This window comes from Melospiza melodia, chromosome 20, assembly GCF_035770615.1.
Source record: "Melospiza melodia melodia isolate bMelMel2 chromosome 20, bMelMel2.pri, whole genome shotgun sequence".
NCBI lineage: Eukaryota > Metazoa > Chordata > Aves > Passeriformes > Passerellidae > Melospiza > Melospiza melodia.
Genome location: NC_086213.1, coordinates 2,342,374 through 2,368,440, shown reverse-complemented (window position 1 = coordinate 2,368,440; position 26,067 = coordinate 2,342,374). Strand labels below are relative to the sequence as shown.

The window sequence follows — 26,067 nt, the reverse complement described above, 5'->3', positions numbered from 1 at the left end:
GTGGTGGCACAAGAGCCCTTTGTTGGCAGCGAGCAATGGGCAGAGCAGCTCCTGTCCCTGAGCCCCGGGGGAATGGGAGAGCTCAGCCTAACCCAGGTGCAAGGCTCTGAATTCTGCATGGAAATCCTTGTGCTGCTCAGGCACGGCAGGGACTCAGGGCTGTGGCATCCTTGGTGCTTGGGAAGGAAATCAAATCCTGTCCCAGCTACTGATTTGTCCAATTCTGCCTGGTTTGTTCCCTGGCCTTGATTTCTCTCCTTCCCTCTGCCTGCAGCAGTCCTTGCACCTGACTCCAAAGGGCATTTCCCACTTGGCCATGGGTATAAATATTCCTCTAAGGCTGCAGAGCCCTTAATGTTACCATATTTTCCAGTATGATGAAGAAATGAATTTTTACAAACTGTTTTCTACTTAATCCATAAAATAAACAGTAGAAAAAAAAAAAAAACAGGTCTTAATCGCTGAGTCTGGAGAGGGCAGTGGTGTAAGAAGCAGCAAGGGTGTCACAGATTGAGGTGGATGGAACTTTAAATATCATCTTGTTCCACCCCCTGTGCTGGGCAGGGACACCTTCCACTGTCCCAGGCTGCTCCAAGCCCCACCCAGCCTTGGGCACTGCCAGGGATCCAGGGGCAGCCACAGATTCTCTGTGCCAGGGCCTGCCCACCCTCCCAGGAGAGATTCCTTCCCAATATCCCATCTAATCCTGCCCCTGTCCATGGGAAGCCATTCCCTTTCTCTTCCTGGGCCCTTGTCTGAGGCTCCTGTCTGTCCTATGAAGCTGTTGGGTTTGTGCTGTGGTTTGTGCTGTTTGTTGCTCCTGGCTGTCTTGGATTGGGTTTTGGGTGTGATCTGCAGCAGTTCAGGAGCCTGGATTTGTGATTCTGTTGAGATCTGGCAGCCAGAAGTGTTTCTGAGCTGCAAATCCAGCGTGGTGCTGGGAAAGTCCCTCAGTGTGTGCATCTGCCAGCTCCAGGATGAACCTGGGGTTGGTGTCCAGCTCCATCCCACGTGGGCAGTGACAAATGTTGCTGTGGTGTCTCTGTACCTCTCAACCAGAGACTCAAACCCACCCCCAACCACAAACAATTTCACTCTCTTCCCTGAAACTTTGTGCCTTTTCCTTTTCAAACTCTTCAGATGTTTCTTATTTTCTCCTTGAGGCTGCCTGAGGGAGGAGGAGCTGGGAGCATCCCTGCTGGCCCTGCCCCTGTGCTGTCCCATCCACCTGAAGGGTGGCACCTGCAGGAACCTGTCTGGTCATGCAGGGCAGGCTGTTCATGGATCTACACTCACCCCCCAAACCTGGACAGCAAAACTTCCTTGGAAAACAAATGTAAGGCAAGGAAAACCCCCCCAGACTGTGCAGCAACAGCAGGAGATTTCTCTGTAAGTGCTGTTTAAATGAGGAAATGCTTGCTGGGTGAGCAGTGTCCAGGGAGCTCAGTGGTGCCCTGCACACGCTCTGCTGTGGCTGCTGGTGCCTCCTGCTGCTCCAGAGATCCCAGCAAGGGCCCTGTTGGAGCACTTGTTGCTGCTTTCCCAGGAGAAGGCTGGGTCAGAGGCTGCTCGTGAGCTGTGCTGGCTCCTGGATAACTCTGGGGAGAAGTCCCTGGGGTGTGTGGCCTGGGGAGTCAGATGCAGCCTCTGAACCCCTCAGTGCCCAGATTTCACTGGTTGTGCTGTAACAGCAGGGAGTGAAAGCCCAGGGTGAAGGATACACTGGGATAAGGAAGACAAAACCTCCTTCAGGAATCTCTCCTGCTCACCTTGTGCTTCTCTGAGCCTGTCCTGGGGAGGTGGCTGAGTGTGAGCCTGACCTACATTTACAGCAGGAAACACTGATAAGATGGGAATTCAGTGTTTGAGATCCTGTGGACAGGCTGGGAGAGCTGGGGGTGCTCACCTGGAGAGGAGAAGGCTCCAGGGAGAGCTCAGAGCCCCTTGCAGGGCCTGAAGGGGCTCCAGGAGAGCTGGAGAGGGACTGGGGACAAGGGATGGAGGGACAGGACACAGGGAATGGCTCCCAGTGCCAGAGGGCAGGGATGGATGGGATATTGGGAATTGGGAATTGTTCCCTGGCAGGGTGGGCAGGCCCTGGCACAGGGTGCCCACCCTGGATCCCTGGCAGTGCCCAAGGCCAGGCTGGACACTGGGGCTGGGACACCCTGGGACAGTGGGAGGTGTCCCTGCCATGGCTGGGGTGGCACTGGATGGGCTTTAAGGTTCCTTCCAACCCAAACCATTCCATGGTTCTGTGATGTAGAATCAGGTGTGCTGATTTCTGAGGCTTACAGCAAAGCAATGGTTTTGAGATGATCAAGAAAATCTGCAGGATGAGAGTGTGAACATATTTCAGGAAATAACTTCAAATGTGATTGGATTTCCCTGTGGAAGTGCCTTAGAGCATGGGTGATACTGGAGTCTGCCCTTGCCAGCTTTGAAGGGCACCCTCAGCTCAGTGTTTGTGTGGCTCCCTGCTGGGTTTCAGGTGGATAATCCAGTTTGGAGACCTGTCCCTCACTACCCTGAGTGTTTCTGTTCCCCTCATGATGCTGGATGCTTCCCGCCAGGACAGAATGTCACAAAGTCACCTGTCCCTCCAGGTGTCACTCCTGCCCTGCTTGGCTGAACTGGGGCAGCTATTGGGCTTCCAGGATTGCAGGAATGCTCTGGTTGGGTTTCTAGGACTGCTCTGGTTGGGCTTCCAGGACTGCAGGAATGCTCTGGTTGGGCTTCCAGGATTGCAGGAATGCTCTGGTTGGGTTTCTAGGACTGCTCTGGTTGGGCTTCCAGGATTGCAGGAGTGCTCTGGTTGGGTTTCCAGGATTGCAGGAATGCTCTGGTTGGGTTTCCAGGACTGCAGGAATGCTCTGGTTGGGCTTCCAGGATTGCAGGAATGCTCTGGTTCGGCTTCCAGGATTGCAGGAGTGCTCTGGTTGGGTTTCCAGGATTGCAGGAATGCTCTGGTTGGGTTTCCAGGATTGCAGGAATGCTCTGGTTGGGTTTCCAGGATTGCAGGAATGCTCTGGTCCCAGGGCTGGGCTGCTGGAAGCTCTCCCTGAGGATGCTCAGGCTGGAATTCTGCTGTGCCTGGGACGTGGGGATGGTCTCAGTTCCCTGCTAGGTTCCTCTGCCTGATGCTGTGGGAGCTGTCAGACAAGAAGCTGAGTTTTAGGAGGGACAAGGCTACCCAGAATGGTGCAGTGCCTTGCTGGTAGAAAGAAAATTCTTCAGAGAAATTCCACAGGCATCCCTTGTGCTGGTTAAGTGTTGGGAGCAGAGTGTGAGCTTGGCTTGTTCATTCCTTGCTGTGCCCTGTTAGCTTCCAGCAGAGCCACACAGTTTTAATTACAGATCCTGTGTCAGCAGCAACTTCCCAGCAGCATCCAGAGCTCAACCTTTGGCTGTTGGGGTATCACCAAAACCACAGCTGTGGAGCTGGCAGGCAAAAAACATTTCATTATCTCCCTTTTCACCTTCTTCTCTTTGTTCTGTAGGTAAAGCTGTCCTGTGAGCCCTTGCAGGGAGATTTGTTGTTTAAATCCAGGGAGATTTGGTACAGCTGTTAAAAATTGGGAGCATCTTTCTCTTGCACAGCCCTGGCATGCTGAGCAGCCTCCTGGAGCTCAAGTGTCCCTTCAGCAGTACAAAGCAGGTCTTTAAATTATAATTTGCTGCTCTTTTATGGCACTGCAGTGTTGTAGCTGCTCTGTCAGGCTGTAGAATCCAAGTCACTGAAAATCAGACTCCAGGAGTTTTAGACTGAAGCCCTTTTAAGGAACTGATGCTGCAGATTGTCTTGTCAAACTCTCTGTGTTTAGATTTGTGGTGTTAAGGAGCTGAAGTAGCTTTATCAGTCAAAAAAGGGGAGAAATGCTATAAATAATATTTTAAAAAGAAATTCTTTCAAGATTTTTGCAAAACCTGTCATTGTGAGTGGCTGTGATACAAGAGCTGTGCTGGGCTAGTGAGTAAGGGTGGGTGATGGAGATGCCAGAATTTTCACCAGTCTGAAATTCCTATTATTCTGTTGAAATAAAAGAGGAAAATATATATTCAGAGCGGCAGCATGTGCTGGCTTGGACAAAATCCGCCTGGGAGTTGGGGCCTGTGCCTCCAGAGGAGGTTGGACAGCTGAGATGGGGTCTTGCTGGCATCGTGGTAAAAATATCACTGGTTTTAGGGTAAGGATTCTCCTCTCTGATGATCTTAGCACATCCACAACAGCACTGGTGTTGCCACAAGCCTGATTTTGGGGTCAGCCATGAATCTGTCTGTGGTTCCTGCCCTGCTCTGTGTGGAACTGAGTGCCTGGGCTGGGCAGGGCTGATCACTCACGGTTTCCATGGAGCGTGTCCTGGTGCTTTGGGATCCTGCTGCTGGCAAAAGGGACACACTGATGTTGATGTGATGATGTTTGCCATCCCCTGGCTGGGTGCATTTGTCCTCCCTGTGGTATTTTGAGATATTTTTTCTCTCTGGTGTGTCCTGGCTGGGCAGCATTGCCTTGGGCTGATCCACTCAAGGCTTCCATAGAATGTCCTGGTGCTTTGGGATCCTGCTGCTGGCAAAAGGGACACACTGATGTCGATGTGATGATGTTTGCCATCCCCTGGGTGGGTGGCTGGGTGCTTTCATCCTCCCTGTGGTATTTTGGGATATTTTTTCTCCCTGGTGCGTCCTGGCTGGGCAGCATTGCCTTGGGCTGATCACTCAGTGCTTCCATGGAGTGTGTCCTGGTGCTTTGGGATCCTGCTGCTGGCAAAAGGGACACACTGATGTTGATATGATGATGTTTGCCATCCCCTGGCTGGGTAGGTGGGTTCATTCGTCCTCTCAGTGGTATTTTGGGATATTTTTTCTTTCTGGTGTGTCCTGGCTGGGCAGCATTTCCTTGGGTTGATCACTCAGAGCTTCCATGGAGCATGTCCTGGTGCTTTGGGATCCTGCTGCTGGCAAAAAGGACACATTGATGTTGATGTGATGATGTTTGCCATCCCCTGGCTGGGTAGGTGGGTGCTTTCATCCTCCCTGTGGTATTTTGGGATATTTTTTCCCTCTGCTGTGTCCTGGCCAGGACTCTCCAAGGCTGTCATTCCCCCCAGCCTCCCATGCACAGCTCTAATTCTGGCGCTCCGAGGGCGAATCCCGGTGGGTTTTGCTCCCTCGCAGAGCTCAAAAATCCCAGAGGTTTGGCTGCCTCCACCTCTGTGTGCTCAGGTTTAACCCCCCCCAGCCAGGTTGAACTCTCCAAACTCAGTGCTCAGGTTTAACCCCCAGCCAGGCTGAACTCTCCAAACTCAGTGCTCAGGTTTAACCCCCAGCCAGGTTAAACTCTCCAAACACAGAGCTCAGGTTTAACCTCCCCAGCCAGGTTAAACTCTCCAAACTCAGTGCTCAGGTTTAACCCCCAGCCAGGTTAAACTCTCCAAACACAGAGCTCAGGTTTAACCCCCAGCCAAGCTGAACTCTCCAAACTCAGTGCTCAGGTTTAACCCCCAGCCAGGTTAAACTCTCCAAACTCAGTGCTCAGGTTTAACCCCCAGCCAGGTTAAACTTTCCAAACTCAGTGCTCAGGTTTAACCCCCAGCCAGGTTAAACTCTCCAAACTCAGTGCTCAGGTTTAACCCCCAGCCAGGTTAAACTCTCCAAACTCAGTGCTCAGGTTTAACCCCCCCCCCCCCCCCCAGCCAGGTTGAACTCTCCAAACTCAGCGCTCAGGTTTAACCCCCAGCCAGGTTGAACTCTCCAAACACAGCGCTCCCAGTGCTGCAGGAAGGGCAGAGCTGGGATCTGCAGGATCAGGTTACAGCAGAGCCCAGTGCCAGCCTGAATGAGCGGATCCAGCTGACCACGAGGGCTCTGAAGGGCACCTCTGCTCCTTTGCCCGGCTCTGGGCACCGGAGGTTGGCTCCCGGCTGGGTCAGGTGCCTGCCTCGTGTGTGGGTGCTGATTGATAGGAGTTGATTTCCCATGCAGATTGGCTCGGGAGGGGAGCTGGGAGAGCAACATCTCTGTTTCCCTGGGTGGGAGAGTGAGGCTCTGAGTGTCTGCAGCTGATTTAGTGCAGTCACCTTGGGGACCTTTGCTTTGTGGAGGAGAGAAGATGATTTTAGCACCTCTCTCAGGGTGGGAAGGGATCCCTCCTGGGAGCACAGTACGTGCTGCAGTGTGAAGGGATGACTTAGGAATGAAAATTGGGGCTTGATTCCTTTGGGGCCAACTCACCCCTGCAGAAAGGTTAACCACACTGTGAACTTGCCCTGTGGTGCTGAGAGACACAAACTGTCGGTCTTTAGGAGGCACCAGAAGGATTTCATCTCCTCATGTCAGGCTTGGATATGGCCCTGGCATAAATCTGTCCCACTGAGCAGGTGAGAGATGTCCTTGAGATGTTTGGGGGTTGGGAGATTTTCAGTTCCTGGTCAGGCAGAGTGGCCTCCTCTGTGTACCAAGCAGCCTTAGGAGTCAGGTTGGCAGTGGGTATCCCTGGAGTGCTGCCCACTGTTCCCTGGCAGGGCCCATATCTCTGTCCTGTGGTGAGCTTGATCACCAACACTTTGTGAGAGCAGCTCTGGGCTGTGCCTCTGAGGCCTCCCTGCTCTGATGTTCTTGTGGAGTTACGGAGTCACTGAGGTTGGAAAAACCCTCTGAGATCATTGAGGTCAACCATTAACCTGCCACTGGCAAGGCCACCACAAATCCATGTCCCCAGGTGCCACATCCACACAGCTGTTCAATCCCTGCAAGGACAGGGACTCCAGCACTGCCCTGGGCAGCTGTGCCAGGGCCTGACCACCCTTTCCAGGAAGAAATTTCCCCAAACTCCCCCCTGCCCCTGCCCTGGCCCAGCTGAGGCCGTTCCCTCTGCTCCTGTCCCTGTTCCCTGGAGCACAGCCCGACCCCCCCGGCTGTCCCCTCCTGTCAGGAGCTGTGCAGAGCCACAAGGGCCCCCTGAGCCTCCTTTGCTCCAGGCTGAGCCCCTGCCCAGCTCCCTCAGCCTCTCCTGGGGCTCCAGCCCCTTCCCAGCTCCGTTCCCTGCCCTGCACACGCTCCAGCCCCTCCAGGTCTCTCCTGTCAGGAGGGTCCCAGAGCTGCCCCAGCCCTGGAGGTGCCCCAGCAGTGCCAGCTCAGGGCACGGGCACTGCCCTGCTCCTGCTGCCACCCCAGGGCTGGCACCCACGAGGTCTGAGCACACTTGGACAAAAACAATGATGGAACAGAGAGGGTATAATGAGCCATAGAGTGCTGGACTCTGGAGGTGGCACAGCTGGGAGAAAGGAGAAGAGCAGCAGTGGAAATGAGATGAGAAAGCTGGTGTTGTGTAGTTGGAACTTCGCTTTTAGAAGCAGTGGACACGATGGGATGTGAATGTGTAAGGAATGATGGGGTGTTGCTCCTTCAAGGGAACAAGTTCCATCTAAACACCTCAGCCTGCCCTTGTTCCTCTGAGGGCCTTTTCTGTTGGATGCTGTGAAGATCCCCTGACACAGGGAAGAATGATGCTCAGAACTCCATTATATCAGAAGGCTAATTAATTACTTCACTATACTATATTTATTCTATAACTATATTACATTAACAAGAACTATCACTAACTAACTAGAAAACCTGTGACTCTCTGCCTGGAAGTCCTGACACACACATGTGGATCCAATTGCTCAATGAATCTAAAACACCATCACCAGAATCCAATCAAGCAATCACCTCGGGTAAACCATCTCCAGAACACATTCCACATGGGCACAAACACAGGAGCAGCAAATGAGATTTTGTTTTGATCATTCTTTTCTCTGCTTCTCTCAGGAGAATCCTGAGAAAGCTAAATCTCTGTTCAGAGGGCATGTGAATACCACTCCTTTTCCAGCTTTAGTGGATTGCATGTGAGTGCTGCCCGCCTCAGGATGTCTCCACAGGTCTGTGCTGTGCAGGAGGGTGCCTTGGAGGTGTTCTGGGGTCAGGTACAGCAGCACTGACCCTTCCTTGTCCCTCTGTTCCCGTGCAGGACTCAGGCAGAGATGGCTCACACGTGCCGGGGCACCATCAACCTGTCCACAGCCCACATCGACACGGAGGACTCGTGCAACATCGTGCTGTCCAACGGGGGCAGGACCTACCACCTGAAAGCCAACTCGGAGGTGGAGAGGCAGCGCTGGGTCACGGCCCTGGAGCTGGCCAAGGCCAAGGCCATCCGCATGCGCAACAACCAGTCAGGTATGGGGATTTGTGCAGTAATGTACGGGGGCTGAAGCAGTCAGGAACGGGGGTTTCACCAGTCAGGTATGGGCATTTAACCGGTCAGGAAAGAGTGTTTAACTGGTCAGGAACAGGCGTTTAACCAGTCAAGTATAGGGGTTTAACCAGTCAGGAACGGTGGTTTAACCAGTCAGGAACAGGGATTTAACCAGTCAAGTATAGGGGTTTAACCAGTCAGGAACGGGGGTTTAACCAGTCAGGTACTGGCATTTAACCAGCCAGGAACGGGGGTTTAACCAGTCCCGTATGGGGGTTTAACCAGTCGGGTACAGGGATTTAACCAGTCAGGAACGAGTGTTTAACCAGTCAGGAATGGGGATTTAACCAGTCCCGTATGGGGATTTAACCAGTCAGGTACGGGGATTTAACTAGTTGGGTACAAGCATTTAACCAGTCAGGCACGGGGGTTTAACCGGTCAGGAATGGGGGTTTAACTGGTCAGGAACGAGGATTTAACCAGTCAGGAATGGGGATTTAACCAGTCAGGTTTGGGGATTTAGCCAGTCAGGTATAGGGGTTTAACCAGTCAGGAATGGGTGTTTAACCAGTCAGGAACGGGGGTTTAACTGGTCAGGAGCGGAGATTTAACCAGTCATGTACGGGGGTTTAACCAGTCAGGTACGGGCATTTAACCAGTCAGGTACGGGCATTTAACCAGTCAGGAACAGGGATTTAACTGGTCAGGCACAGGGGTTTAACCAGGCAGGAATGTGGATTTAACCATTTGGGTGCGAGGGTCTTACCAGTCAGGTACGGGGTTTAACCAGTCGGGTACAGGGATATAACCAGTCAGGTACAGGGATTTAATCAGTCAGGAACGGGCATTTAGCCAGTCAGGAATGGGGATTTAACTGGTCAGGAACGGGTGTTTAACCGGTCAGGAATGGAGATTTAACCAGTCAGGAATGGGCATTTAACCAGTCGGGTACGGGGATTTAATTGGTCAGGAATGGGCATTTAACCAGTCAGGTATGGGGTTTAACCAGTCAGGAACAGGGATTTAACTGGTCAGGTGTGGGGATTTAACCAGTCAGGTATAGGGGTTTAACCAGTCAGGAACAGGGATTTAACTGGTCAGGTGTGGGGATTTAACCAGTGAGGTATAGGGGTTTAACCAGTCAGGAGCGGGGCTTTAACCAGTCAGGTACGAGGGTCTTACCAGTTGGGTACGGGGTTTAACCAGTCAGGTACAGGGATTTAACCAGTCAGGAATGGGGATTTAACCAGTCAGGTATGGGCATTTAACCAGTCAAGAGTGGGGGTTTAACCAGTCAGGAACAGCCGTTTAACTGGTCATGTATGGGGCAGACTGGGTAGCCAGAGCCCTCCAGCTCTGTGAGAGTGCCAGAGGTAGGATGGCGGGGACGGACAGACACGAGACATCTCTGAAGCCAGGTCAGGAACTTGGGGTTCATTGCAGAGGGCCTGGGTGCAGGGCCCTGCTGGGAGCTGCCAAACACAGCTGGGGCAGGGCTGAGAGAAGTAAAGAGAGTGGGAAAGAGAGAGAAGGCAAGAGTGGGGTAAAGAGGGTGAGAGAGCGACGTTCCTGTTCCAATACCATAAATCTTCTTCTCTGTTGAATATTCCAATTCCCACTAACCAATCTAGTACAAGATACAAATCCTATAGCATTTCCATACAGCCTATAAGAATCATTACATTACCATACTGTGGTACATTTTAAACCCTAAAAACTCCTCTTTGGGCCCTTCTGCCAAGCTGTAGGTCTGCTCTGAGCCTTGGGCCTGTCTGCAAGCAGAGGGTGTTGTTCCATCAAAAGGGGATCACCTTCAGGTGGCCCTGCCATTGTTTTCCAGTTGTTCAGTAACTGAGGGATCTCAAAGCTTGCTTTCATTTCAATCTCACTTACAGTTTCCATATTCTCAAAATCTTTTGCCAGGCAATCACATTTATGAGGCTTTCCTGTTTCATCTTCCCCAGCACAGCTCCTGCTGCTCTGCTCAGCTCACACAGCTCTTGTGGGTTGGCTAAATGGTGCAGAACCCACCCAGGGAGGGTTTAATGCTCAGCTGGAGGCTGCTGATGGTCTCCCAGGGACACAAAGGGTTGGACACAGCCCTGCTGCTCCTCATCTCAGCTGCCTGCCAGCCCTGAGCAGGTCTTCAGAGCCCTGGGAATGGCTGGGAACTGCAGAGAGCCAGTAACAATGAGCTAAGGATGCTGCTTCTGGAAGGCAGAGTGAGGTGTCTTCCTCCTGGAGACTTTGTGTGGGAATGCTGTAAATGCTGGAAATGCTGTAAATGCTTTAAATGCTGTGCTCAGAGGGCTGAGCACCCCAGGGTGGTGTTGCACAGCTTGGGGAAGATTGGTGGGTGAGTGACACAGATATTTAGTTGAGCTGTTTCTGTGTGCATCTCTGCTTCTGTCCCTTTGTTGTGGTGTTTATTGGAGGGGGTTTGGGACAGTGACACTTTGTAAAGCTGTCAGAGCCCTGTGCCTGGTGCACAGCTCCTCCCCGGGGTGGCATTGTTCTACTCTGTAATGGGTCAGTTAGGCTTGGCAAACAGAATATTTTAGAAATACTTCAGTGATTCTGTTAGTCTGTATTTCAATGTCTATAACTCTTCTGGGATTAACATTGGGTTTTCTTCTACAAGCAAGCATAGCTCAGGCTGCAGTAAAACAGATGGAAAAGAGAAGGCTCCAGGCAGAGCTCAGAGCCCCTTGCAGGGCCTGAAGGGGCTCCAGGAGAGCTGGAGAGGGACTGGGGACAAGGGATGGAGGGACAGGACACAGGGAATGGCTCCCAGTGCCAGAGGGCAGGGATGGGTGGGATATTGGGAATTGGGAATTGTTCCCTGGCAGGGTGGGCAGGCCCTGGCACAGGGTGCCCAGAGCAGCTGGGGCTGCCCCTGGATCCCTGGCAGTGCCCAAGGCCAGGCTGGGCATTGGGGCTGGAGCAGCCTGGGACAGTGGGAGGTGTCCCTGCCATGGCTGGGGGGTTGGGGTACGTGATATTTAAAGTGGCAACCCAAACCATTCTGTGATTTTAAGTGCTGTGAATTTTCTGTCCCTTAAAATTCCAGCTCTGGAGTATTCAAATACTGACAGAGAGCCCAGCTGATGCAGGAGAAGGGGGAAATTTCTGGGCACACTTGTTTAGGGTGGGACACTGGGACACTGTGCTGGTCCTGGCTGCATTGAGGTGTGTCTGGGGGCTCTCGAGTCCTTCAGCTGGGTGGTTGTGTGGAGACAGATCTCCTGGGGATGGGGTGTGGAAAAGGATCTTCTGGACAGGAGGGTGTGGGGGGAAAGGATCTCCTCGAGAGGTGGATGTGTGGGAAAGGATCTCCTGGAGAAGTGGATGTGTGGGAAAGGATCTCCTGGAGAAGTGGATGTGTGGGAAAGGATCTCCTGGACAGGAGGGTGTAGGAAAGGATCTCCTGGAGAAGTGGATGTGTGGGAAAGGATCTCTAGCAGAGGAGGATGTAGGAAAGGATCTCCTGGAGGGGTGCTGTGTGTTCTTTACCTTCCCTTGGTGACCGTGGGGCTGTGGCAGTGCTGGGTCAGGGCGGGGCAGTCCCAGGGCTGTCGGCCACGCTGCCTCCCCAGTCAGGCACAGCTATTTTGGTTTGTGTCTGCCCATAAAAATAGCAACTGCAGAGGCTGGCTGTGCTGGGGCTGAGGCCCTGCTGAGCTCTGGGCTGAGGGCAGTGCTGTGGATGTGGCTGTGCTGCCCCAGGCTCTGCTGACTCAGCTGTGATCCAGGCCACAGAGCTGATGGAACAGAAAATCCACAGCAGACTCCTGCTTTTCCATACTTTCCTGATCTCATCAAGGGGATAAGACACTCTCTAAATGGGTGCTGAATCCTGAGCACATCAGTGAATTTCTTTATGCTGTAATGTTCACCTGGCTGATGGTTTCTGCCAATTAGAAATATTTTAATTATAGTAAAGAGTGACTGTGGGTTTGGCTTGAATCAAATAGAATTCTTGATGTTGTGTCTCTGTGAGCACTGGGGTGGATGTTTACAAGTAAAGGGAGGAGGTTCTGGATTTGCTGTACAAGTCCCCAGTCCTTCAATCTGCTCATGTGCAGAATTGTCTGAGTTGCCTCCTGAGGGATCCCCAAAAGCTGTGTGCTCCCCAAGGGCTGGGCTCCAGTGAGTGCAAAGGGTGGTGAGCAGCTGAAGGGATTTGTGCCCTCAGGGAGGAGCATCCATGACTGGAAGGCCAGAAGGTGCAGAGAGGGTGGCAGAGGAGACAGGTAAGGTGGAGAGAAAAGCAGGTTTGTGTCTGATGCTGTCTGTCCTTCTGGGAAGGGACACAAAGAGCATCCTTGTGGCCATCTGTGCTCATGGGCACTGCCTGCTGACCTGCCTGCTTCAGAGGCCATGGCCTGCCCACCCTGCCAGGGAACAATTCCCAATTCCCAATCTCCCATCCATCCCTGCCCTCTGGCACTGGGAGCCATTCCCTGTGTCCTGTCCCTCCATCCCTTGTCCCCAGTCCCTCTCCAGCTCTCCTGGAGCCCCTTCAGGCCCTGCAAGGGGCTCTGAGCTCTCCCTGGAGCCTTCTCCTCCCCAGGTGAGCACCCCCAGCTCTCCCAGCCTGGCTCCAGCCCTTGCAGCATCTCTGGTGCCTGCTCTGGGCTCTCTCCAGCAGCTCCAGGTCCCTCCTGCGCTGGGCCCAGGGCTGGGGCAGCTCTGCAGGTGGGGCAGAGGAGCAGAATCCCCCCTGCCCTGCTGCCCACACTGGGGCTCAGCCCAGGGCTGAGGGGGTTCCAGGGCTGGGGCATTCCCTCACCCAGCAGCACCCCAAAGTCCTTGTCCTGTCAAAATCCCATTTTACAGTCCTTGTCCCCAGGGCTGCTCTCCAGGAGTTCCTCTCCCATCTGTGCTCAGGGGTTGCCCTGACTGGATGCAGGACCTGGCACCTGGACTTGTTGAACCTTGTGAGGTTCTCCTGGGCCCTCTCCAGCTCTCCACCCCCTGGATGTCCCCATCCCTCTGCTGTGTCAGCTGCACTGCTCAGCCTTGAATCACCCCCAGACCTGCTGGAGCCTGGGCTGGGGTTCATTCACTGTTTCTGCAGGAGTCAGGGATCCCTCAGTGCTGCCAGGGTGTTTGAGATTTGGTGGGAAATTCCACGGGTAGGAGGACTGGCAAACTGCTGCCCGTATTTTCACTGCTGGGTCACCTTTTTGGGGTGGATCAAAAGGGTCATTCCCCCTGAGCTGAACAGCTGTGGGAGTGTTTTTAACTCTGTTTTTTACTTGGCTGCTGGCTGGAGCTGTGCAGCCGCGGGGGCCATTTCACAGGACTGCTTTTCATGTCTGTTTGTAACTGCAAAACCTGTCCCCAAACCAAGTATGGGATGGGAGACTTTGCTGTTCTGTGCAAGGAGGAGCTCTGGTTTCCCCTCTGCCCACTGTGGGGTCAGGAGTATTTGGGTAATGAGCTGTGACCTGGGACATTGGTACTGAGATGTGACCTGGGCTCCCTGTCCTCATCCTGCTGCCCAGGGATGAACCTGCCCAGGGATGAACCTGCCCAGGGATGAACCTGCCCAGGGATGAACCTGCCCAGGGATGAACCTGCCAGGGAGAGGAACCTGCCCAGGGAGAGGAACCTGCCCAGGGATGAACCTGCCCAGGGAGAGGAACCTGCCCAGGGAGAGGAACCTGCCCAGGGAGAGGAACCTGCCCAGGGATGAACCTGCCCAGGGATGAACCTGCCCAGGGATGAACCTGCCAGGGAGAGGAACCTGCCCAGGGATGAACCTGCCCAGGGGGATGAACCTGTCCAGGGATGAACCTGCCCAGGGATGAACCTGCCCAGGGATGAACCTGCCCAGGGATGAACCTGCCCAGGGAGAGGAACCTGCCCAGGGGGATGAACCTGTCCAGGGATGAACCTGTCCAGGGATGAACCTGCCCAGGGAGAGGAACCTGCCCAGGGAGAGGAACCTGCCCAGGGAGAGGAACCTGCCCAGGGATGAACCTGCCCAGGGATGAACCTGCCCAGGGATTAGTGGCAGAAAGTGAGAGTGGAGCTGAGCTTAGCTCTCTCCTCAATTACCACATGTGCTTAATTCCTCTAAAACAGATGTAGAGTGTGACAGGAGGACAGAACAGTCCCAGACCAAGCTCTGCTCAGCCAAATGTGGCATTCTTGTTGCTAAGTGGCATTGCAAAGTGTTGTAGTAAACTCAATTTATCCTCATCCATCACCTGCTTTTATCAGTACTGGCTGTGGCCCTGTGCTGTTACCTGGCCTGAAAATCAGATTTCTGTGTTCACCCTCTGTATTTGGTGACTGGGGCTGGTGGATTTTCATTAAACAAATACAAAAACAGATAAAAAACTATCCTTTTTTTTGGAGCAGTATCATGACATCCAGGAATTTGATGAGTGCTGAATATATGATGGTGTTCTTGGCTTTGTAATGAGGGAAAAGTGTGCAAGGGAAGAGTGGAATTCTGTTCCTGGTACTTTAAACACCAGGAAAACTCCCCAGAATGGACTTGAGCTGCTGGGAGAGGGAGTTGCTGACTCCTTTTGATTCCCTGCTTGGGCATCCCCAGCAGCAGAGAGGGTGAAATCTGTGTGTGATTCCAGTGTTACCCTGATGAGGAGCAGATTCTGAGCTGACAGAAAGGGATTTCGGTGTTCATGGTGCTGAAATCCAGGAGTTCACTGGACAGGTCAGTGCTGGGGTCTGTGCCAAGAACAACTCAGCTGCCAGCCACTCTCTGAGGTGTCTGCTTCCTTTGGCTGAGTGCAGAAAAACTGGGAATTGATAAGCAGAGGGAAAAGAAGGAAATGCAGCTTTGCTCTGTGTGCTGCTGGCATCTCTTCCCTGGAGAAACCCTGCCAGTGACTCACAGGGTTTTCAGCAGAACTTGAAAAGGAAACCCAGACAACCAAACAGGCACAAGATTAACCAGAGAGATAAAATCGTCTCTGACAAGGGAAGGAGGATAATGGAAAGTAAAATTTTCATCTTGTTGCAGACATCATTTTATGAAAACTCCTTTCCTTAGGTTTTTTCCTCCTGAGAAGCTGTGAGGCCTCAGGAACAAAATGTAAACAATGGTTATCTGCTGCTGTGGAATGCAACAGTGATTGGTCTCATGGGGTTGTTTCTAATTAATGGCCAATCACAGTCAGCTGGCTCAGGCTCTCTGTCTAAGCCACAAGCCTTTGTTATCATTCTTTCTTTTTCTATTCTTAGCCAGCCTTCTGATGAAACCTTTTCTTCTATTCTTTTAGTACAGTTTTAATGTAATGTATATCATAAAATAATAAATCAAGCCTTCTGAAACATGGAGTCAGATCTCTGTCTGTTCCCCCATCCGAGAGCCCCTGTGAACACCATCACATCATCTGGGGGAAGGACAGCTGAAGGTGCCACATGGATGATGGTCAGTGGTACAGGAAATGTGCTGGAGCCCCAGGAGAGGCTGAGGGAGCTGGGCAGGGGCTCAGCCTGGAGCAAAGGAGGCTCAGGGGGCCCTTGTGGCTCTGCACAGCTCCTGACAGGAGGGGACAGCCGGGGGGGTCGGGCTGTGCTCCAGGGAACAGGGACAGGAGCAGAGGGAACGGCCTCAGGCTGGGCCAGGGGGGGTTTTGGGATAATTTATTCCTGGAGAGTGTTTTCCAGCCCTGGCACAGCTGCCCAGGGCAGTGCTGGTGTCCCCATCTCTGCAGGGATTGAACAGCTGTGTGCAGGTGGCACTTGTGGGTTATTGGTGCCCTTGGTAGTGCTGGATTAATGGTTAGACTTGATCTTAGAGGTCTCTTCCAACTTTAACAATTCTGTGGCTGTCTTGAGTCTAGGAAAAGTTGGGGACAAGTGCTTTTAACAAGAAAAAGGAGGGAATGATCAGCTCATAGGTTTAAATGGAGCAGGAATAATTAATATTTTGCACAACATCCAATTAAATGGTGGCACTTGCTGCCAGGAGCCAGAAAATCCAGGGAGACCGAACAGATTTGGGCACAATTTCATCCCTTGGGGTACAGGCTGTGCCTGGCTGTGTGTGGAATGTGACCTGGGGGCTCCTTGTGCAGCGCAGCTCTGACAGTGCAGGATCAGTGCCCAGAGGAACCAGAGCCTGTGCCCTGTCCCAGTATCCTGTTTCCAAAATGCCAATTGCAGTTTGCCTGCTGGGGAAGAGATGGAATTTCCTGGGGTTTTAGGCTGACCTTGTGTGACCATCCTGGGGAGGATTCACTTTGAAACCAACACCCTGTGGTGTGGGACAGTGGGGGTTGATTACCTGGCTTACCTGGTTATCCTTCCTGCATTAATCCATTGTTTTCTTCTTGACAAACAGGGAGAGATTGCTCCTGGGGGCTCTCTGTGCCCTGCAGGAGGGTGGGAGCTCTGAGCAGAGAGGAGGAGGAGTGGAAGAGGGCTGGTGAGGCCCTCAGCTCTGGTCCTGGGGTGGATTCCTGTTGCAGGAGAGTGGAAAGGGACAATCCATCTCTGCAGAGGGACACTGGACACTGCAGGGCTGGGGTGCAGCTGGGTGGGTGGAAGCAGCTCAGGCCAGCAGGGAGTTCCCCTTCAGCGTCCCAGATCCCATTAAAAACTAGCCATAATTAATTATTCCTCAGCTTTCCCTTTAATCACTCCACTGCTAATGTCGCTTGTGTTGCTCTGCTCATTTTGGCTGTTTTTTTGTCCTTTTTCCAAGGCAGGGGTTTGTTTGCAAAAGCCATTTTGAGTTGGGCCCGTGACACTGCAAAGCATCTGGCACCTTCCCTGTCCCATGCCATGAATTATCCCCTTGTTGCTCCCCAGGGCCTCACAGAAGCTCCTGGCCAGGTGGCCTTGGCTTGTGGCAGGACAGGACAATTGCTGTCATTGTTGTCCCAGCTCATGTGTGGCTGTAACAGCCCAGCCATTCCCAGCTCTTGGACAGCAGCATTCCCTTTTCCCCTCCTCCCTGTGAGATTCCCATCTCTGTGAGCTGTTTCCCTCGTGCCTGGCTGTCACCTTGCTCTTCTAATTGTGTTTTTATCCTTGGAGTCTGGATTTCCCCAGGACAGCCAGCTGTTGGTAACCGTGCCAGGAGCTGCTGCTGTGGGAAATAGAGCTGACAGTGCTGCTGATGGACTTGTTTGCTTGGATTTCCCATTCCTAATGATTCCTGTCTCCTCTCAGTGCCTTCTGCTCTCACTTGTGCTCCTCCTGCAGCTGGCAGGATGCTCTGGCTCCCCATTCTCCTCGTGGATTGGGGTGGGTTGGTCCATCTCAGCCACCCCAGGGAGCTGCAGGCAGCGCTTCAGCTCCTCCTGCCACAGCCTCAGGGATGCTGGGGGGCAGGAAGGGTTTGCAGAGGGGTCTGGACAGGCTGGATCCATGGGAACTGTGCCAGGGAGAGGGACTTTGGACAAAGTGACAGGTTAGGTGGGACTCTGAGAAGGAATTGTTCCCTGTAAGTGTGCTCAGGCCCTGGCACAGGGTGCCCAGAGCAGCTGTGGCTGTCCCTGGATCCCTGGCAGTGCCCAAGGCCAGGCTGGATGGAGCTTGGAGCACCCTGGTCTTATGAAAGGTGTCCCTGCCCATGGCAGGGGCTGGGAATGGATGAGCTTTAAGGTCCTTTCCCACCCCAAACCAGTGTAGGGTTCTTTTATCTCCACAGCCTCCAACTGCTCCCTTCTCCTGGCTGCTGCCTGGTGGTGCAAACACGAGGAGGATGGGAGGAATCTTTGGATTTTTCTATTTCACAAGCCAGGAACCACTTCCCTCCCCTCCCTCCCCCGCCTTGTTATTTTTCTAATCTGTTTTTAATTCCCTTGCTGCTGTTTTCCCCTCCACTTGCATGTGGGGATGGAGCAGCCCCAGACTGAGCTCCCTCCTGGCTGTGCTGCTGCTCTCCCTGATCCCAGGTACCAGAGCACATCCACTGCTGTTGTTGTGCAGATGTAATCCACGATAATCACTGGCAGCCAAGGAACCCAGAAAACAGTACTTACATAACAGCAGGAATTAAACATTCCAGCAGGGGCTCAGAGCAGCCAGCAGTATTTAGGCCATTCCTGCTGCTCCTGCCTCATCCTCCAGAGTGAGAGCAGAGCTGTGGCTGCTCCTCAGCTCTGCCTGGTGCCCATGGTCAGTGGGAGCTGTGCCTGCCCATGGCAGGGGCTGGAACAAGATGAGCTTTAAGGTTCTTACCAACCTAAACTATTCCATGATTGTCTGACAGGACACAGGGAATGGCTCCCTCTGCCAGAGGGCAGGGATGGATGGGATATTGGGAATTGGGAATTGTTCCCTGGCAGCGTGGGCAGGCCCTGGCACAGGGTGCCCACCCTGGATCCCTGGCAGTGCCCAAGGCCAGGCTGGACACTGGGGCTGGAGCAGCCTGGGACAGTGGGAGGTGTCCCTGCCATGGCAGGGGTGGCACTGGATGAGCTTTGAGTTCCCTTTCCACCCAGTCCTGCTTGTGGGAGCTGGGAGGGTGGGCAAAATCCAGGGGCTAAAGTGTCCACAGGTCTCAGTTCACTCCCTGGCAAGCTGGAGAGCAGATTCTTCTCCAGCAAAAATGGGAGGGAGAGGGATCAATTCCTATGGTGAGGATTATGCCACTCCTGGAGTTGACAAATAGCAGGGAAAACTGCTCATGGCAGGGGAACTGGATGAGCTTTGAGTTCCCTTTCCACCCAAACTGTTCTGGGATTCTGTAACTCTGAAGTGAGATGGGAATTGATGTCACAGCTCCTGCTGCTCCAGTGCTGCTCTTACCCTGGCCAAGGGGCACATCCCCCTGCCTGCCCTGCCCTGTGCCACTGCCCAGGGCACCCTCTGCTCCCTCCTCTGGGCAGTCACCCCATCCTTTCCCACTCCTGGCAGCCTCTGGGAATGTCCATGGGCTCCTGCAGTCCCTCAGCAGGGCTGGCTCTCAGCTCAGCGTGCCGAGCCAGGCCGTGGGGCAGTTTCTCAGTGGAGGTTTTTGGGCTCCTGTGTTCTCAGCATTCCAGGTGGGGCTGCAGCAGGAACCCCCTTTAATAACCCCAGGAATGTGACAGAGCAGGGGGGAGGCTCGGGGAGGGCTGGCACAGCAGGAGCAGGGCTGGGCTGGGCAGGAGGCTCCGTGCCCACACCAGAGCTGGGAGATGCTCCTGCAGGAGGAGGGGGTGGGATGTGCAGCACGAGGGTTCTGGGGGAGGTTTACATTGGATACTGGGAAAATTCCTTCAGGAAAGGCTGCTCAGGCTTTGGAACATGCTGCCCAGATGGTGGAGTCCCCATTCCTGGGGGATTTAACAGCAGTGGGGATGTGGCACTTGGGTGTGTGGGTGGCCTTGGCAGGGCCGGGGACAGCTGGACTCGAGGAGCTCAGAGGACTTTTCCAACCTGAGTGATTCCACAATACTCTGAGCTCTGCTGGCACACCAGGGCCCTTCTTTCCTCACCAGGGTTGTGGGAATCCACAAAATCAGAGGGTTTTAGGCAGGCCCCAGAGACAGCAGAACTGTGATTGGAGCTAAGCAGCAGCCATGAGATTGGTCAGCAGAAAAATTATTTAAACTGTACAAAAGCAAAGACAAATAGAACAATGATCTGTGTATTAATGCTGGTCTAGAATAACTCTCTAAGCTACAGAAAAGTTTATCTAGCAAGATATTAAGAAGGTTGAAGCTTAATAAAAAATGGAGCTCTGTGTATTGTGCTTTAAGGCTTACAAGTAAGTATTGTATTCAAAAGAAGCAAGCATTGTTTAACCAAAGGTACCTGTGCTTATAGTGGTTGGATAGAACTACTGTCAATATAGAATATATACTATACAGATGTAAATACTGTCAATGTGCTTTTGCTTTGTGTGATTGGTCCAAAAACTTATAAAGTGAGTTGTAACATAAAATTCTTAGTCTGCTGCCTGGGATGTGAGCTGGTGGCCTCTTCCCATTGTCATCACCATGGAATGAGACTGATGCTGGAGAATCAAACAGCTCAAAGCAGGTTCCACAGCAGCCCCGTCCCGTTTGTGATTTGTACAGAGCCCCCAGCCAGTGTCAAGGGTGACCTGGGACAGCTGTGGTGAAGGAAAGGCCCTGTTTTGGCTGAGCTGCTGCAGGAGGAGTTTGGTGCAGGAACACTGGGAGGAGAAATCCTTCTGGGCCCTTGCTCAGCCCTGCCTGTGGGAGCTGGGAGGGCAAAACCCAGGGGCTAAAGTGTCCTGTTGTACACACAGGGCTCAGTTCACTCCTTGGCAAGCTGGAGAGCAGATTCTTCTCCAGCAAAAATGGGAGGGAGAGAGATAAATTCTTATGGTGAGGGTTATGTTACTGCTGGAGTTGACAAATAGCAGGGAAAAACTGGTTATAAATTGATAGAGAGGTAAATACCAGGGCAGAATGGTCTCTGCTGTGCCATGTTTGTAGGTACCACAAATCCATTCTTGTTTCCAAAAATGCTGAGGATTGTGTTACTGGATTGTATTTCTCCCATGCCCATCTCCTGTGTTTCTCTAAATCTGGTTTTTCCCCTCATTTCATTATTTATGGCCCTTTCCCTCTGTGCCATGGGCAAACACTGTGAGTGTGTGGCCTGAGTGAGGGGATTTCCCTCATTCCATGTTTCCCAGCTGTTTATTAGTCTGTGTTTCCTTTCTCTCATTCCCAGTGCCTTTTTTGTTGCTTCCACACAATCTCCTCCCTTCCACACATCTTTTTTGAGGAAAGAATTTCCCAAGGTCACTTGGCAAAGCTGCAAAGCCCAAACCAGTGACCCCTGGGCTGCTGTGCCCACATTTCACCTGAACTCAGGGCTGATTATTTCCCTTGGGGAATTGCAGGTGGTGCTTTGTGACTGCAGCCACAGGGGTTGGAACAGCTTTGCAGGGTCACAGAACCATGGAGTGGTTTGGGTTGAAGGGACCTTAAACTCAGCTTTTCCCACCCCTGCCATGGGCAGGGACACCTTTATCTAAGAGGGCAGAAATCCCATTGCCAGTGCCCACAAGGAGGGAACGTCTGCACTGAGTGAAAAGTGAAAAGTTCAAGTGAAAAGTTCCCAAAATGACAAACCCAGTCAATGTTAGCAAGTGAAGCTGGGAAGGAACAACAAGGATCATCCTTCCCACTCGTGCACCCACGCAGGAAAGGGGATTTTCAGGATCCCAGGGAATGCACAGTGCTTGCCTGGCAGGGAACCAGGAGAGAAGACACCCTTGGTGACAGGGTTTTGGTGTTTGAGCAAGAAAACACTTATCTATACTACAAACTCGTTATTTTTCACAACAGGCGAAAAAATGTGGTTTCCCTAAGTACCAGTGACACACCAGGTTTAGCTTGGGAAGACTTTCAAAAATATTTGTGCTAAAAATAATGTCAAAACTTTCAAGCACTTCTAGTGCTGTCTAAAATGGGAGCATGCATTGGATTTATATGCTCAAACTAAGATTCATTTTTCTGGGAAAATGGCACAATGAAGGGACTGGACACAGAGATAAAGCAAAACTTTATCCCCTGGGAGCAGGAAAGATGGAGAGGGACTGGGGACAAGGGCTGGAGGGACAGGACACAGGGAATGGCTCCCACTGCCAGAGGGCAGGGATGGATGGGATATTGGGAATGAGGAATTGGATGGAGCTTGGAGCACCCTGGGATGGTGGAAGGTGTCCCTGCCATGGGAGGGACAGTTCCAGCACAGGGATGTGCTGTCCTCATGGAGGTGGAGCTGCAGGAAGGGGACAAAGCCTGGTCCTTGCTCACCCTGGCTCTTGAGCCCTGAGCTCTTCTCTCCTTCCTGAACAGGCTCTGGTTACTGATTTTTAAGGCAAGTTTCACCTGTAAGTAGTTTTTAATGCCACATTTAGCAGCACAACAGGGATTTTCATACAGTTGGGAGCAGCAAGGGGGAGATTCCCAGCTCAGGAATCAGTTCAGGATCTCACTGTTGCTGTCAGTCATTCAGGATTCCCACGGGTTTTTTGCTTTACCTGGCACAGATAAAGACTCTTGGAGGTAAATCAGATTTGAACTGTGAAAACAATAACAGTCCTTGCTAATTAGAAATGAGTCACTGAGTGAAAAGTGATCCTTCAGTGGGTCTGAAGGCACCTCTGGAGGGTTGGGCTGGGCAGAGGTGGGGGTGGCAGGGCTGCTGGGCACTGAGGAGTGAGGGACTGGCAGGAAACCTCGTGGTGTTTGTGTCTAATGAAGGCCAACAGCTCCTGCTCCTGGCCACAGAGGGGAAATGGGATTTGGGTTGGTGGTGGGCTACAACAGCTCTGTGCAGCCCTGGCAGGGCACAGGGAGTCCCTCAGGGCTCTCCCTGCACACGAAGGAGTTTGGGTGGATGTTCATTTGTTACTCAGGTAGCAGGGAGTTGCTGGGACTCACAGCTTGAGGGAACACCTGCAGAGCCATGTGTGCCATCCATCCATCCATCCATCCATCCATCCATCCATCCATCCATCCATCCATCCATCCATCCATCCATCCATCCATCCATCCATCCATCCATCCATCCATCATCCATCCATCCATCCATCCATCCCCTTGGGATTTCTGACATCCCTCTGCACAAGGAGCTTGGGATACCTGAGCACACTGTAGTCACAGAATCACAGAATTGTGGAGGTTGGGAAAGCCCCCAGAGATCACCCAAATCTCTCTATTCCCCTGCCCTGCCAAGGCCACCACTGTCCCCAAGTGCCACATCCACACAGCTGTTATTAAATACCTACAGGGCTGGGAGCTTCCCCACTGCTCTGGGCAGCTGTGCCAGGCCTGGACAGCCCTTTCCATGAAGGAATTGTCCCCAAATCCCCCCTGGCCCAGCCTGAGGCCGTTCCCTCTGCTCCTGTCCCTGTTCCCTGGAGCACGGCCCGACCCCCCCGGCTGTCCCCTCCTGTCAGGAGCTGTGCAGAGCCACAAGGGCCCCCTGAGCCTCCTTTGCTCCAGGCTGAGCCCCTGCCCAGCTCCCTCAGCCTCTCCTGGGGCTCCAGCCCCTTCCCAGCTCCGTTCCCTGCCCTGCACACGCTCCAGCCCCTCCAGGTCTCTCCTGTCAGGAGGGTCCCAGAGCTGCCCCAGCCCTGGAGGTGCCCCAGCAGTGCCAGCTCAGGGCACGGGCACTGCCCTGCTCCTGCTGCCAGCCCAGGGCGACACAGCCCAGCTGTCCGTGGCCTCTGGGCACACCTGGGCACACCTGGGCACACCTGGGCTCTGTCCAGCCCCCCCGGTCCCTTTCTGCCGGCGCTCTGCAGGCGCTGTTCTCTCCCCGCTCCCATCCCATGCAGCAGGAGCAGGTTGCCCCCTCCTGGCTCGCTGCTTCCCTGCGTTCCTGGCTGCCCGTGGAGCTCCGTGTGCTTCCAGCTCTCCCAGCTCTTGCATAAGCCCTGGCCCTGCAGAGAGCCCGGCTCTGGAGGTTATTTACTGCCTGTGTGTACTTGCTTTGCAGCTGGCATTAATGGACGTCTGGGAAAAGAGGGATTTGCCAGGCAGACTTTGTTTGGGCACTCCAGTAGGGCAGGAGAGCCGCTTTTCCATGGGGAGCAGCTGCTCCTCTGTCCTGGGTTCCTGCCCCTTTCCCAGCCTCAGGCTGTGGGGAGCCCAAACTCCCCCTGCCCCCACATTCCCGGCTGGAAGTGGCACAGCTGGGCTGTGCTGGCACCTTGTGGTGCCTCTGCTCCTCCTGCAGCTCCTGCCAGTGCTGCAGTCTGATCCCAGCAGAGGCTCCGCCGGGGCGTTTCCCCAGATCCACGTGGGAATTCAGAATTCTAGTGGAGTTTATAAATTTAAATCCTAAATTTAATCCAAATGTTAGCAATTTTTAAGCTAAAATTGTCACTCTAGGTAGTGAAGATCAGCTTGAGGATACAATGCCACTTTTATTCTGCTCAGCTTTTTATTTTATTTGAGGAAATTTTTTTTGAGGGAAATCTCCCTTGCCTCCTCCATTGGCTCCATTACTGAGGCAGGGATGGGATTCATGGAATATGTTTGATGCAGTTTCTGGAAGATGAATGGTCTGGTGTTTTGGGAGATGCACGGTGTGGGAGTGTGTTGTGGGATGCTGTGTGTGCCAGGAGGAGATGGATGGATGGATGGATGGATGGATGGATGGATGGATGGATGGATGGATGGATGGATGGATGGATGGATGGATGGATGGATGGATGGATGGATGGATGATGGATGGATGGATGGATGGATGGATGGATGGATGGGTGGATGGATGGATGGATGGATGGATGGATGGATGGATGGATGGATGGATGGATGGATGGATGGATGGATGGATGGTCGGTCTCCTCCTGGGTCCCCTCATTCCCACTGTGTTTCTTTCCCTGTGCCTTTCCTGGCCCCTCACCAGCCCTGGGTGCTCCACACCCTCACTCCTCTTCCCACCTGAGTCCCCTCCTGAGTTTCAGTTGCTCAGCAAGAAGCAAGATCACAATTCCAGCCTTTCCCTTGGAAAGAAAGGAGAAAGCTCATCCTGAATTTCCCAGGGAAGTCAGGGAGCCTTTCCCAGGCACCTTCTGCTGTTCTTGGGACCCAGGTAGCTCTGGATTTACAGCAGAATGAGCTGAATCCAGGGCTAAACCTGCAATCTGTTGATGAACAGGGAACTTGAGGGCTGATTGCCAAATGTTCAGATGAGTGACTGGGGCTGTGACTTAAATATTGGCAGGAGGAGGCTGGGGGCAGCTGGCACAAAAAACAGGGTTTCTGCTCTTCAGCTTTTCTGCAGAGCAGAAGCTTTTGCTGGGAGTTCTGCTGGGGGTCTTGGCCTGCTGGGCTGAGCATATTTGGTGCCCTGGCTGGGCTCAGCAGCCTGTCCTGCAGGAAGCTGCCTTGGGACAAGTGTGAGCAGGGATCCAGCTCCAGCCTCCCCCAGGAGCTGCTGGAAGTGGAACACAAACCCAGCATGGAGGGCAGAGCCCCTTCTGAAGGATGGATGCAGCAGCAGAGCTGCCTTTTCCCATGGAAATGACTTCTTGTGGTGCTGTAATAACATCATGTTGGCAGGCATGCTGCTCCTGGAGATGGATAACCAGGGAGTTTTGACCTCAGTTATTAGATTTGTAGCTTCAACTAAAAATTTAGCTCTAAGGAGTGTTTCCAATTTAAAATGAGTCTCCTCAGGGAGCAGCTCTCCCTCTGGCAGTAGCTCATTCACGAGGAACTCAAATATTAATTTATAGTTAAAGCTGGGCAGGAGAAGGGAAAACAAAGAGGGCTGAAAGCATGACAAGATGATAAACACCCAGTTTGGGATTCTCCCTGAAATGTGCTGCTGGGAGCTTAAACTGCTGCCAGAGCCTCCCTGAGGGGTGTGGTGGGTGCTGGATTTAGGAGCACAGTGGTGACAGTGGCACACTGGGTTAACCCTCAGCTCCTGACAGGATGGAGGGAGGGAGGGCTGAACCCTTGGATGGTGTTCACAGGGGCCTGAGGATGAGGGAAGGGATGAGGACTCCATGTTTCCGAAGGCTTGGTTTATTTTTTAATGATATATATTACATTAAAACTATACTAAAAGAATAGAAGAAAGGATTTCATCAGAAGGCTGGCTAAGAATAGAAAAAGAAAAAAATTATAACAAAGGCTTGTGGCTCGAACAGAGAGTCCGAGCCAGCTGAGTGTGATTGGCCATTAATTACAAACAACCACATGAGACCAATCCCAGATGCACCTGTTGCATCCCACAGCAGCAGATAATCAATGTTTACATTTTTTTCCTGAGGCCTTTCAGCTTCTCAGGAGGAAAAATCCTAAGGAAAGGATTTTCCATAAAAGATGTCTGCAACACCCTTGGATGGTGTAAAGTGCTGACACTGACTTGGGAGAGGATGGATGGAGGGGTACAAAAGCTGTTAATCC

The 26,067-nt window shown here is 52.8% G+C and overlaps 1 protein-coding gene across 5 annotated transcripts in view; it reads left to right on the top strand.

The window, feature by feature from the left end:
• OSBP2 (oxysterol binding protein 2) overlaps positions 1-26,067 on the top strand; it is a 111,392-nt gene that overhangs the window by 20,972 nt on the left and 64,353 nt on the right. For all 5 annotated transcript variants that reach the window (XM_063173515.1, XM_063173514.1, XM_063173519.1 and 2 more), the window contains one exon: positions 8,009-8,217. In XM_063173515.1, the coding sequence (XP_063029585.1) occupies positions 8,009-8,217 (209 nt within the window). The remainder of the gene's footprint in view (positions 1-8,008; positions 8,218-26,067) is intronic.